Raw genomic sequence first — 15044 nt, forward strand, 5'->3', positions numbered from 1 at the left:
ACATTAGGTTGAGAGAAAGAGCGGAAGTATTGAATTCTTCCGTGGCCCAATAGTCATTTTCTTTCTTGGTTTTCATTGAGAAAATGTGTAAGAATTCTGCCTGTTTGAAGATTTGTATAGTAGGATGAGAAGAGAGGAGTCTGGTGTCATTTCTAAACTGTTAAACACACTTCATTACCTTCTGTTCATCAGGAAGCCCAGAACCTTATGGCCCTCACCAACGTGGACACCCCATTAAAAGGTGGACTTAATACCCCTTTGCACGAGAGTGACTTCTCAGGTGTGACTCCACAGCGACAGGTTGTACAGACACCAAACACAGTTCTTTCTACCCCATTCAGGTATTGTAAATAAATCAAAAGATTTGTATCTTAGAAAAACTTGAATCCAAAGATAGGAACATCCATGTTTGCTTTAGTAATGTTGATAGAGAATGGAAATATATCTTCTGCTTGCCTCTGATTTCTTCTCACTCATGGTAATAAATACCATAGCATCTAGGCAGTGGTTAAATACTGCATGCTGCCGGTAATGGAGCTTTTTTATTCAAAGCTTCTGATGTTACCTTGTTTCTGAATACTTTCTGATTTAAAAGATCAGATCAACCCATTGTTAATGATCATTTTGTGAAGTTTATAAAAATTGTAAGCCTTTTAGTGCATGTATTCCTATTTTCATCAACATTTTATGAAAGGTTTCAAATGTTCAGTAAGGTTGAAAGCATGGTAAAGTGAACATCCATGTACTCACCACCTAGATTCAACGATTGTTAAATTTTGCTTTATTTGCGTTATCACAGATCAAGTCCATCTTATTTTTTAATGCATTTTAAAACAAGTACAGATATTAGTTTATTTCACCCCTAAACACTTCAACATGCATAGTATTAACTAGAGTTTACTTTTTATAGTTTTTTTTGTTTTAAGCTACTGCTTTTAAGAAGAATCTTTCTGATACATAAATGTTTTATAATAGGTTGTGTTAAAACTTTTAAGAGTTAATACTATTTGGAGTTTGTTTTTAGTTTTAAGTGTTAGGATATGTCCTCTATCGATTGTTTAGTGGAGGATTTTGTATCTTAGAAAACCTGGTTGTTCAGTATAGGAAGCATTTCAGACCATTGCAACTCAGCATGGCAGCAGGATCAGGAAGCTTTGGCAACCAAATCCTTATCTAACATTGAGCATTTCTTGCAAGGCTTGTAAAAGAGCCTAATCCCTCTTTCCCTGTGTATGTCTTGTTTCTCAACTAGATTGTAAGCTCCTTGAGGGCAGGGACCATGTCTTGTACGATAACACCTCATCTACAGGGAACGGCTGTCTGGCAGCGCCACCTGTCTGGAGCACAGCCAAGAAACAGGAAGTAAGCAGCAACCCAAAACAGAACAAAAAGGCGTTGAACAATTAAAATACAAGTTACAAAGTCTATAACTATTCCCAGGAGAATCTTTTGGCTTTCACTCAGAACTTATTCACATTTAGACCGGATTCTTTGATTTCCAAACAAAATATAAAGGGACCAGCTACTTAAAGTGTGTACACCTATGATAATGAAATGATGGCCAGCAGCTTGACAGCCAGGAAGGAGGCAAACAAGATGAAGACAGTGAACTCAAAAAAAGAAGTCTGGGTTCACTGAGTGTGATGTCGGACCTCCTTACACACTGATAGTATATGTTCTTAGCTACCCTAACACTTCAAGAAATGGTTGAAATGATGTTTAGTGGGCCTAGTTTAGGAAGGTAAGAAAATGTAAAATGTGATAACTTTATTTGAAGTCATTAAGATAAAAATATTATGTTTAAAGGTAAATGCTGAGTTAGCTAGACTACATCTTTATTTTAACCTAGAACTCTAATTTAAAACTAGTTAGAGAAACAGAATTTCTGAAGTCTTTGTTTTTCCTGTGAAATAATTTATATGAAAAGCATTTGAAAGCGTAATCTAAATATATCTGTCTGTCTAGGACTCCTTCTCATGGACCTGAAGGCCTGACTCCCAGGAGTGGGACAACTCCCAAGCCAGTTGTTAACTCCACCCCGGGTAGAACTCCTCTCCGAGACAAGTTAAACATTAATCCTGAGGATGGAATGGCAGACTACAGTGATCCCTCTTACGTGAAGCAGATGGTAAATGTCAGTTCTCTTTTCATTTCAGCTGTTGTACTTTTCAGCTACAGAATTTCTATTTGATTTTTCTCTTTTTTATTGTGGTGAAAACATATACACCAAAACAGTTGCCAGCATACATTTGATTTATTTTTATAATTTTTCTTTATTGCATAATCTTTTTCCTGATTTCCTATAATTTTTTTTCCATGATTTCTTTTGGCTCTTTGAGCATATTTGAGACAGTTAACTGAAAGTCATTTTCTAGTAAGTTCAATGTCTGGACTTCCTCAGGGATAGTTTCTGTCAATTTCTTTTTTCCTATGAAGGGCCATACCTTTTAGTTTCTTTGTATGCTTTGAAATTTTTTGTTGAGACCTGGTCATTTTGAATGTTGGAATGTGGTAACTCTGAAAATCAGATTCTCCTCCTTCCCCAGGGATTGCAGTTGTTTTTTTAGGGCTGCCTTTGTTTGTTTGTTTAGTTACTTTTTCAACCTATTTTTTGTGAAGACTGTATTCCTTATAGTATGTGGTTGCTGAAGTCTCTGTTCCATTATCTCCATGGTCAGCTAGTGACCTAACAGGTTTCCTTATGGAACAATGGCCAGCCTATGTACTGATCCCTTGCTGAACTACCAGGCAGATCAAAACACACAACCCTTATTTTCAGAGGACATGGTTCTTATTACCCACCCTGGCACCAGCAAGTTGCACCAGGAATGCCGGCTGTCATCCCCATGGCTGCGTACCATGAGGATGGGGGAGAGGAGCGGTGGTAGCTATTCCAAAATGCTTCATCAGGCACTCCCTTGTGAGTGTTCAGCTAGACTACAAAGCTCTGAAATAGTTGATGCTGATGGTTCTTGCCAGCTCAGCAGTTGTGGTGGAAGTACTGATTCCTAGAGCTTCTTAATCTGCCATCTTTCTGGATGTCCCAGTTACGTTTTAATACTTTCTAATAAAAAAAAAAAAAAAAAATTTTTTTTTTTTTTAAAATATCTCCTGGGTTCCAAATTTAAAAATTTCCTCTTGTCAGTGCATATCACATGTACCTTAAGAATCTCTACACCTGTGGATGCCAGAAAAGGGAAATGATTTGCAAGACTTAACAAAAGGGGTAATCTTTTGAGCTCATAAACCTACTTTTTCTTATTGTTAATATGTTTGCCAATATTCATGGTGCTCATAATAATGCGTCTTATATCTCTTGTAAGATTTTAATTTTTATCAAGTTACTAATATTTTCTTAAACAATACATTTATTTTCATTTTTTTTCTGTTTCTGTAAATTATTAAGCTTTGAATGCCTTATAAGTTAGATTTTGAATCTTGAAATCCTCTTTGCTCTGTATTTGAGAAGGGCAGTCTAGATCTCAAAGCCAAGTTAATTTTATGTTTATTGCTGATGCCAGTGAATTCTTCTTTTGTATATTTTGCAAGGTGATTTAGAAAGCCAGGTATAAAAGTTACAATTCTTGCTTTCGCCTGAGTTACTGCTTTTATTACTTCATTATTGGGCCTGGTTATCTGATGCCACAGAAAATCATTGTGAGTTTTTTTGGTAATGAGTTCCAGTGATGCTGGGCAATCTCCCGTTTATAGGTTTAATTCTTCTAACTTCATGTATAGGTTTGGTTAGTTAAAAAAATTTTTTTTAAATGCCCACATTAATATTAACTAATGCCAACTCTGAATGGCTACTTAAGAATTAAACAAGTTAAAACTTTAATGCACAGCATGGGTCTGGACACTTGAGGGGATACAAAGTTGAGTAAAAGATGTGCTTTCTCTTAAAGAAGTTTATACTCTGGGGAGATGGCAGTATTAAACCAAGTCCAGATATAATTGTAGTACAAAATAAGCCTTTTGAGTAAAACCAGCACACTTAAGGTGGTCAAAGAAAGGAACAGTCAGATTTGTTGGGTGGATGTCAGGAACGCTTTCACTGAGGAGGTACGCCCAGAAGGAAGGTGGGGGCAGTTTCAGACAGAGGCCACAACATGAGTAAGCGTGAAGCATGTTTTGCGTGTAACAAATCATCTGGAGCTCATGGCAGCATGCATGTAATGGAGCAGTGGGAAGTCATGAGCTGGAAAGCTGAGCCGAGGATGTACTGGGGAAACCTTTGGGTACCAGACAGTTTCCTTTGGGAACTATAGACTCTGTTTTCTTTGGCCTACGTATATTTTCGTATTTCCATTAACACACTCACACACGCAAATTTAGGCATCTTTCAGATTGGGTTTTATTAGTCCAAGGACAGGTTGACTTGTGAACTTGTTCTTTTCATTTGCTGTCAAATTTCACTGTCTGAAATGTATTCCTTCAAATGAAAATACAGATTGTAAAGGACTTTTTTCTGCCCCTACAGTGGCAATTCCCAAACCTTCTATTAGAACATCTTAGGATATCTTCAGTGATTATAAGTCAAAGTTTTTATTGATCTTAATGTAGGGAAGAAAGGGAGATTGAAATTAAGCAAAAAACTGGTCTCAGTGCTGAAGTTAGGAGTCATTTTCCTGTAATTAATATTAGGGTAATAACTTTTTAGAAATTCTTATAGAATATTGGTTGAATACTTAATGCGTATGAATTCAGAAGGACCAATTCTTTTCTACAGGAAAGAGAATCCCGTGAACATCTCCGTTTAGGGTTGTTGGGCCTTCCTGCCCCCAAGAATGACTTTGAAATTGTTCTACCAGAAAATGCCGAGAAGGAGCTGGAAGACCGTGAAATAGATGATACATACGTTGAAGATGCTGCTGATGTGGATGCCCGAAAGCAGGTGGGTAATTGTGCCAGAAAGGCAGTGTAAGTAGGCTCAAAGAATGGAGAACAGCCAGATGTCTCGCGAACTCTATGTACGAGTTTTTTTAATATTAAGAAAAAAGTTAAAGTAAATTATTTATGTAATTAATAATATAGTCTCACATAAATAATAGTATACCTAAAATACCTGGATGGGCATTCTTAAAATGTTTCTGTATACGGTTGTTTAAATGCCCTCTGTCAAATTCGTTATGCTTCCCTAAAATACACATAAGTGGTCTTTTAGGCACTGCTTTTCACTTTAGCCAAACAAATAAATAACATCTTGTGTTGGTTGAGTAAATGGTTTTAGGTCAGTATAAGCTAATCAGAAATGTGGATTTGGAAACATGGAGTGTGTCAGAATAATATTAGTAACACCTTGAACTAATATTCTTTTAGTTAATTACTTTCCCATTGGTACCATTGTGTGGTTATACAAATAGAATAGGTATTAGCTCATTTTAGAAATGAGGAAATGGGCTCAGATGAATTCAGTTAATTTTCGCAGGCCTCATGACTGGTGAATAGTGAATCCTGAACTGGAACTGAGGTCATTTGACCCCTTTCAGTAAGTCATGCCGCAGTACATTTCAGGATCATTTTAAGAAGCTTTCATCTCAAGGGATTGGAATGAGAGTGGCAGCAGTGGAAAATCATATCTTAGAGGGAAATCATGTGAATGTGCTTTTCGGTGGGGAACATAGGATAATACTTTTTGTGTTTAGTTTTCTCAGCTACTTTGAGTTACATGTACCCTTTTAGAAATGGAATGAAATTTTAATGTGTCATCCCACATTATTCATAATTTTAGAATCTGGAAACAAGTAATTCACTGGCTTTTTTGAATTCAAAGTCACTAGCTTTGGGGGTGAAAGGGAAGGGTTGTGTTGAAGGGTTAGAGTTGCCTCTAAGTTTGAGATTTTCATTTAGACAAGAAAAGAATGATTATTTGATGGATGCAGCCCCTACCACGTAAATCTGGAGAATGCTGTAGTAGACACAGGGAATTCTTAGTTTCTATTGTAATGCGAGAATGAATAAACTGGTTAATTTTTGTTGCCGTAACATTACCTTTTTACAAAGTTACATAGATTTCTATAGCTTTAGCACTTGAATGGACATGACTTTATAGACCAAAGTGTTTTCACCTTTACTGAGATGTGCCAAACACTCTATAGCTGCAATCATGGATATAAAATTATTTTTTTAGGCCATACGAGATGCAGAACGTGTAAAGGAAATGAAACGAATGCACAAAGCTGTTCAGAAAGATCTGCCAAGACCATCAGAAGTAAGTATTAGGAAGTTTTAAGTTTTTTTTTATGATTGGTGCTTTGTGTATCATTCATAAAGATTATAAAACAAAATTTCATCCACAGTTTGGAATATAATGAAGTTTTTTTTTTTTTTTAAATTTTTATTGTGCTTTAAGTGAAAGTTTACAAATCAAGTCAGTCTCTCACACAAAAACCCATATACACCTTGCTACACACTCCCAATTACTTTCCCCCTAATGAGACAGTCCGCTCTCTCCGTCCACTCTCTCTTTTCGTGTCCATTTCACCAGCTTCTAACCCCCTCCACCCTCTCATCTCCCCACCAGGCAGGAGATACCAACATAGTCTCAAGTGTCCACCTGATCCAAGAAGCTCACTCCTCACCAGCATCCCTCTCCAACCCATTGTCCAGTCCAATCCTTGTCTGAAGAGTTGGCTTTGGCAATAGTTCCTGTCCTGGGCTAACAGAAGGTCTGGGGGCCATGACCACCGGGGTCCTTCTAGTCTCAGTCAGACCATTAAGTCTGGTCTTTTTATGAGAATTTGGGGTCTGCATCCCACTGCTCTCCTGCTCCCTTCGGAGTTCTCTGTAGTGTTCCCTGTCAGGGCAGTCATCGGTTGTAGCCAGGCACCATCTAGTTATTCTGGTCTTAGGCTCATGTAGTATCTAGTTTATGTGGCCCTTTTTGGCTCTTGGGCTCGTAATTCCCTTGTGTTCTGGGTGTTCTTCATTCTCCTTTGATCCAGGTGGGTTGAGACCAATTGATGCATCTTAGATGGCCGCTTGCTAGTGTTTAAGACCCCAGACGCCACTTTCCAAAGTGGGATGCAGAATGTTTTCTTAGTAGATTTTATAAAGCCAGTTGACTTAGATGTCCCCTGAAACCATGGTCCGCAAACCCCTGCCCCTGCTGTGCTGGCCTTTGAAGCTTTCAGTTTCTTCAGGGAACTTCTTTGCGTTAGGTTTAGTCCAGTTGTGCTGACTTCGCTTGTATTGTGTGTTGTCTTTCTTGTCACCTAAAGTAGTTCTTATCTAGTATCTAGTGAATACCCCTCTCTCACCCTCCTTCCCTCCCACCTCTTGTAACTGTCAAAGAAAATTTTCTTCTCTTTAAACTATTTCTCAAGTTCGAATATAACGAAATTTAAAAAATTTAGTCAGCATTCCCAAATCCAATCTTTAAAATGGTTCACTGGTACAAATAGGAATTTAGAAGAAGAAAAAAATTGCTTTTGAATACGCAAAACATTTGCTGTTTAATTCGTGCTAGAACAAGTAATAACGTTACTATGTTGCAATGATATGTTTAGTAATTGTACTTGTTTTAAAAATTTTAGGTAAATGAAACTATTCTAAGACCTTTAAATGTAGAACCACCTCTAACAGATTTACAGAAAAGTGAAGAACTAATCAAAAAAGAAATGATTACAATGCTTCATTATGATCTCCTGCATCACCCTTACGAGCCATCTGGGAATAAAAAGGGAAAACCTGTAGGATTTGCTGCCAACAATGCAGAGCACGTTGCCTATCTGGATCATAACCCTTATGAAAAGTTCTCCAAAGAAGAGCTGAAAAAGGTGTGATTGAACAAGAATTCTTCCTTCTTGAGATTTAAGTATGTCTTAACGCTCTGTATCATAGACAGAAATTAACTTATTTCCCCACATTGATAATCATAAACAACTGAATCATATGGTTAGAAGGTAAGTGTTCATATTAAGTGTAATGAGAAGGATGTGCTTTAAGCCCCCTCCCTTCCTGGATGGTAAGTGATAGACCTCGATCAGATAAAGGTATTTTTTGTTTCGTGATTGTATGCCTCATTGACAGTTGCCACAATAGCCATTTTCTGTGTTCTTCAACTCTGCTGTCTCTGAATACGATTGAATGCCTTTAATACTTAAATTTCACTTATTTAGACTAATATGAAAAGGCAAGACTGCGTTAAAAATGTTTTTAGATTAAACCTTTCATGTATTCAAAGAAAGGAAATACTTTTTACTGAATTTATTCCCCTCACTCGATTTCCTCCTACCTTTTTGGATAAGGAAATGGAGATGGAAATAAACATTTTTTGCATGAAGTCTGTGTCCTGCCTCTTCTTCATATGCATTTTATTCTTTGTGCTTTGGCAGAGCAAATGGCTGTGCCTGTGAATAGACATCTCCACAGCAGTATCAGGAAGTACGGTTGGTTTCACAGTTGGACGCAGAGTGATCGATCATCAGCTGCCATTCTGTTCATCAGCTTGGAATGTTTTTTCACAGGGAAGAGTGTGCTCTGTCTATTTGAGGCTCATCCTGTTGCTGTTGAGGTGATTCCGACTCGTAGTGACCCTATAGGACAGGTTAGAACTGCGCTATAGGGCTGGTGGATTCGAATTGCCCAGTTTTCAGTTAGCAGCCTGAGCTCTTAACCACTGTGCCGGCAGGGGCCCATCTAAGGCTCCTAGTTAATCTAAAGGCATAATGCTTGCTGGGGTGGGAGCCAGGACATACTCTTCCAGCCCTAGTACTCTTACTCTTTTTCCATTGCTCTTGTCTTTTGTCTTTACCTTTTGTTTTCTGGTAGCCACTAGAGGGCTATCACAACTGGAGGCATGCTTCAGTTCACTTTTAATTTTTCAGCCCTGAAGGGCAACGATAGGCCCGTTGATTGGGATTGAGCTGCTGCAAACTTGGGAGAAAAGAAACAAGAGCCTCTTGTCTGTGTTCCTGCCCTCCCTCTCTTTTTTTTACCTTCTATTTTTCTTATTGCATAAATAATAGTTTTATTACAGGTTTTTTAGAAAATAGAGAAAAGAAGAATTTAGACTTATATTTTGACAACTCGCTCCTGATTTCTCGATAACTGATTTACTCCGTTTGAGTAAGTGGAATAGGGGAACTGACATCTGTTGAGTGCCAATTCTGTGGCAAGTACATTGAAGTGAGGTTGAGACCTAGGGTATGAGCTCCATACTTGGATAGTTCCCTCTTTTTAGAGTGAAAATATGAGGGGAAGAAGGAATTTTAGGAAATACGGTTATGTATGGAAACCTGAAATAAAGAACTTCAATGCTCACAGAGCTCCTTTAGGGTGTAAATTCTTAATATAGTTTTTGAAAATAATTGCAAGTAGTGGTTTGGAATTACTTGAAACCATTACAGAGTCGTTGAGATGCTTTCCCATATCTATTTATATTTCTCTTTGTTCCAAAAAGAATTATAAAACAGCTATTTACTTAGCAGATTCTTTATAGTTAAAGATGACTTAGCTTATACATACTCTCTACTAATGATTATAAGAGCTAAAGTAAAGTTTTACTGTATACAGTTTCAGAATGAAATACCAGTTTTCAGTATGTTAAAATGGGTTTGTTTCCCTTACTTCCAATAAGAGGTATTGTTTACAAGTATCTATTCTCTTATGCGTTTTCTGTAGACATGGTTTTCCATTATTTTGTTTCAGTTTTCTGTGTGGTGGTCATTTGTCTTGATCTGATGTATTTTGGTCTGTGCTTATTTTCTAATGTTAGTTACTAGAAAGATTGAAAGCCTTTTGTAGGGTGCAAGAAGTCATTGCCAGTTTTTCATGAACCGTGAGGCAAAGGGCTGGTTAATGTGGAATACTCATGGCATTCTGTGCATCGGGTACTGGACTAGGCTCTTTATGCACATTGTGTCTCTTAATCCTAATAACCTGTCAGGCAGGTATTATCCCCATTTGCAGACGCGAAACGGGCTCAGAGAAGTTAAGTTCATATAGCTAGTAAGTGGTAAGGCTGTGGTTGGCACCCAGGCCTGTCCAATGCTGTCCCCTTCATTCTGTCATCTTAAATGATTTTTTTAGTTGTGAATAAAAGCTAGTTCTGTTGAGCTGTGACTGACTCATTTTTTTGACTTGTGTCCCCAGTCCCTGGCAATGTCAGGGGTATTCCTTCAAATGAGAAAAAAGGCACATGCATGCAAAAATGCCAGGTTCCTCTTCACGGGATCCTGTGAGGTCCTGGGCATAAAGTGGAATGATAAAGAATGGAAGGAGCACACACAAGCATTGTTGGTGCAATTTAGCTTGAGTAGGACCCTGCCTCATCTGCTTGCTAGCATTGTGGTCTTGAACAAGTTACTTAATTTCTCTGAGCCTTAGTTTCATCAGCTTTAAAATGAGGTTAGCATTGTCTACTTTGTAAGGTGGTTGTGACATTTGGAGGTATTGTAGGTAAAACTTTAAAACCCAGTTCCTGGTACCTGCGAAATGTTAGCTGCTATTAAAATGAATGAGGCCGGAAGGTGTTTATGTGTTTGGAAAAACAGAGATACTTGACTTTAAAAAAAAAATCAATCTGCAGTGATATATGGGCATCTTAATTCATTTTGCTTAGGTATTGTACCGTGCTTGTGAAAAAAGCTATCAACCTAAACCCCTCACGTTTGCCCAAGGAAGGGAGAAAAATTAACGTCTTTTTAAGTGTTCTGGTGATGACAAGTATTAGCAGTACTCAAACTTACTGAAATTATTGTCGTAAACAGGCCCAGGATGTTCTGGTGCAGGAGATGGAAGTGGTAAAACAAGGAATGAGTCACGGAGAACTCTCAAGTGAAGCTTATAACCAGGTGTGGGAAGAATGCTACAGTCAAGTTTTGTATCTTCCTGGGCAGAGCCGCTACACACGGGCCAACCTAGCTAGCAAAAAGGACAGAATTGAGTCGCTTGAAAAGAGGCTTGAGGTTGGTATCCTTTTACAATTCTAATTTCAATGTACTTTGATTGAAATAATACCACTAAGCCAAGTAATTCCATTGAAGACAACTTCAGAAAAATAGCCCCGAGGTGGTTTTTGCCTTTGCAGTTCTTAGGGAAACTACACTGAGGTGTTTGCTTCTCCTTGGCCTTGTTCACTGGCTTTTCAGAATTGCTGGCCTTCATGACTGAAGGGTGCTGTCCATGCTGACCACAGGTCAATCGGACCTTTTAGATGCAGAAGCAAGGAGCCAGGAAGTTAATGCTAGTCACTCAAAACAGTGTAGACCGATAGAATACCCTGTGTTCTCTAAAGAAGGGATCTCAGTAGAAAGGAATTTTCTTGTTATAGCCAAGAGGTCAAATTTACAGAAATCTGATACCTTTCTGTTCATACTATGAGTCTTGTAAGTTTTAAATTACAGAGGGAGGACTGAGCTGCATTACCTAGACATTGGCTTCTGTGAGTTTTCATGTCTATGAAAACATTGAAATTACTAGCTGTACTTTCATGGCGTGTGTTTTTTTAATATAGTCTGAACGTTTTGAATACCAGAATCTGTATAGGCATCTTACCAGTGGCATGTTAACTTGTGGTTCACAGACCATTACGCTGCCTTGTGGATTCTTAATGGTGGTCTTTAAGGATGTTTCTGAGGCCAAAATGGAATGGGAAGGAGAAACGCTGCTTCTGGCAGTCGTGGGCAGAAAAGTGGCCCCAATTTTCTCTTTTATGTGATTACCAATTTCTCTTTACAGAAAGCTGATTCAAAAATATTTTTGTTTAGAGTTAAAATCAGAAGTAGTAAAATCACTTGATGTGGGGTTGGGGAAATGAGCAGGAGAAAGCAGTATCTTTTAATTGGAAAATTATTCTGAGTCTTAGTTTTACTTTTGATATCACTGGTATAAGCATCTGACAGTTAATGCCCATGAACTTTGATCATTTAGAGTTTGATTCCTTTCTGAAGTAATCTCTTCGTGGGTCGGATCTGAGCAATCCAGTGTTGTTGGCTCTTCTCGTTGTACTTACTAATGTCCAGCAGGGTGTGCTGTGGCTCTGTGTTTTAATTCAGAGTTTAAAGTCAGAGAAAATAGAGCATCGGTGGTTAAATCGTAAGTTATATTTTCTGTTGTGTAGGCCTCATTTCTTATAAATGGTACTTAGCAGTGTAATTCTGATCTAAGGTCAGCATCAAAACTGATTGGAAAGCCATTTGGAAAGCTTCCTTGTAATATTTATATATAAATACTTAGATCTCTTACTTGGTTTGAGGATCTTATTTGAGGTGGGTAAACTCTTTCTGCCTCAGATGGCCAGGACATTTTGTGCTGTTTAAAATTAAAAAAGTTTTCCTCTAAATCACATTTACTTTGTTGAGGTACTTACTTTCATGGCAGCAAATAAATGTGTCACAAAGTGAGTGGTGCCATAGAGTACGTAATTTTTATTTCTGTGTTGAATTGGTCTTGTGAGTTTTGAAGGGAAAAATACAGAAAAGAACCACTGCTGTTCTTGTGGAGATTTATTTGGGTCGTTTATGAGCAACCATTAAAAACATGTGGTTCTCTTTGTTCAGTTCAGTACCAGGAACTGAAGTCTTCCGTTCAGCTATTTTTGTTGAAGGATTGGTGATTTTGGAAGAATATTCACAAAACAGTCTGAAGTAATTTCTGTTTTTTTGACTCATGGATAACTTACTTTATTGTTTACTCAGCTAAACCCAAACCAACCCTGTTGCCGTCAAGTCGATAGCGACTCATAGCAGCCCTATAGGACAGTGTGGAACTGCCCCATAGTGGTTCCTTTGTAGTGGTTGAGTGCTACGGCTGCTAACCAAAAGGTCGACAGTTTGAATCCACCAGGCGCTCCTTGGAAACTCTATGGGGCAGCTCTACTCTGTCCTACAGGGTCGCTATGAGTCGGAATCGACTCGACGGCAGTGGGTTTAATCTTTACAGAAGCAGACTGTCATGGAGCAGCTGGTAGGTTCGAACCACCAACTTTTTGGTTAGCAGCCCAGTGCTTAACCAGTGTGGTTACCCAACTAGTTACTTTTAAAGAATACTTAATCATGTCCTTTAATTTAGTAGTATGCTGATTTCAAATGAAAGTTCATTAAATTTTTAAAAAGAAGAAACTCCAAGACCCAAACAAACAAATCCCCCGTATTCTTTTATCCATCCGTTATTCAGAACTAGATTTCTGTTAGCTTATTTTAGTTTTTGAAGACATAGTTCTATTGGTTTGAAATACATAAATATTTTATTTCAATTGTGGTAATTCTTTCATCATTTCAGCTGATTGCTAAATTATAAACATTATTCAAAGTTTGTTGTGGGGAAGGAACTCCAGTTATATTGTATAAACTAAATGCTATACTGAAATTATCCCCTCCACTCTTGGGTTCAGAGAGCTGTGGCTCTCTGTGTGAGCCCAGTGCACCATTGCTGCCAGCGTGTTTGGTTTTTGCTGCCATGAACTTTGGAACAGTGAATCTAAATTATGGCCCTATCATAGCCCATCAAGCAAGATGAAATCCAGCTTTGTCGTGGTTGGTGTCTCCTAAATGGATTAAAAAAATATGCCCCGAGGTTTATATTGGAGCTAGTTTTTGAGCTGTAACTCATGATCTGTACCCCCAATATTAATATTTGAAATTTAGAAGTTAAATGAAAATCCTTAAGATACTTATTTAAAACTAGTAGAGCCATCTCAGATTTCATATGGAATGTGATGGGGGGTGCAAGGAATCTGTTAAATAAATAAATAGAATCAGAATGTAGTCAGATCAGCAGTAAGTGGGAACGACTTCTGAATTGTAACCAAGTCCATGTATTTTATACTGCTTTGGAGGCAGAATTAAATTTTTGAGCCTCGCCAGACATTTGTGTGTAAAATAAGGCGGTAGCAGCAAACACATAAAAGGCAGCAGAAAAGGAAAAGCTATGAAAGCATACCACGCTGAGGCCATTTTAACATGGTGGCAAAAAGCCCTGTGCGTTGTACTACCTTCTGAGGGCGTTCCAGGTGGATGTCAGGAGAGTAGAGTGATTGCCCCAGATGAATAAGAAGGGCTTAATTTCAGTTCAATGCTGTTTTTTTTTTCCCCCCAAGGAGGGGTGGCTCTAATTCATAGTAGAAAAATTTCTGTCAAATGGTTAAAAATAAGAGAGTGTTTAGTACTTTATTTAGTCATGCATTTTACTGAGTATATACTATGTGCCAGCTACTGTTTTAGCCCTGGGGACACAGCAGTGAAGAAGGCAGTTCTCCGCTCTTGTGGACTTCAGTTATCTGGAAAATGCTTAATGTGCAGAACCTCATTTTCTGATGATGCCAGACACATGAGTCATTACTGTATTTGGGAAGTGCAAATAGAATTTGAAGTGTTCTAATTTGTTTCCACTTTAAGTGGAAATAGGAAATCGTCTGAAGACATAATTATTTTGAGTGAAATAATTTCCAGTAGGTGCAAAAGTGAAACAAGAAGTCTGAGTTTAGGCCTGCTATTAAATTTAATAGTATTTGAAATAGTATCTAAACGGCTGTGTTGAGGAAGTTTGGCTGAAAAGTAGATTTTGTCATGTTAGCTATAAAAATGGAAAGGCTTTCCTTAGAGATGGAAACTAGGTCCAGAAGTAATACTTCTCCTGGTATTTTACTGGCACAGTCAACTTAGTCAAGAAATATTATGTAACACTGACTTCTTGGAAATAAAGTAACTTAAAGAACACAGATAACACATTCAAAATCCTGCTTGGTGTATTTGTAGAACTCCATGAGGACCTCTGACTTTACTGAATGGTTATATTTCAGCAAAATTGGCTGCACAATGGATCCCATTTTCCCAGCGATTTTCATTATAAAGTCAGATATTTTTACACAGGAAAAAAATTCCCTTAACACTTTAAAGAGTGGAAACTTAGGGTAAAGATTAAGTTGGTGGGCAGTTCTGTGAAGAGGGCTGTATGTTGTTGTTCAGCAGGTTTATGCCACGTACAGTGTGTGTATGCGTGCGTGTGTGGTGGGTAGGTGGTGTGGGGTGAGGGAGAGGAGTTTGCAGTATTCTGGAATACTTCTCTCCCAAGTTTTGCTCTCTGCCGTGACTCTTAATGGC

At 38.1% G+C, this 15044-nt stretch overlaps 1 protein-coding gene across 4 annotated transcripts in view; it reads left to right on the top strand.

Moving 5' to 3' along the window:
* Window positions 1-15044, top strand: part of CDC5L (cell division cycle 5 like) — a 45047-nt gene that overhangs the window by 20166 nt on the left and 9837 nt on the right. For 2 of the 4 annotated variants that reach the window (XM_010587380.3, XM_064286754.1), the window contains 6 exons: window positions 193-341; window positions 1966-2134; window positions 4730-4894; window positions 6131-6211; window positions 7536-7778; window positions 10713-10910. In XM_010587380.3, the coding sequence (XP_010585682.1) occupies window positions 193-341; window positions 1966-2134; window positions 4730-4894; window positions 6131-6211; window positions 7536-7778; window positions 10713-10910 (1005 nt within the window). The remainder of the gene's footprint in view (window positions 1-192; window positions 342-1965; window positions 2135-4729; window positions 4895-6130; window positions 6212-7535; window positions 7779-10712; window positions 10911-15044) is intronic. The other 2 variants (XM_003403888.4, XM_064286747.1) reach the window with 2 other exon arrangements.

This window comes from Loxodonta africana, chromosome 1 (assembly GCF_030014295.1).
Source record: "Loxodonta africana isolate mLoxAfr1 chromosome 1, mLoxAfr1.hap2, whole genome shotgun sequence".
Taxonomy (NCBI): Eukaryota; Metazoa; Chordata; class Mammalia; order Proboscidea; family Elephantidae; genus Loxodonta; species Loxodonta africana.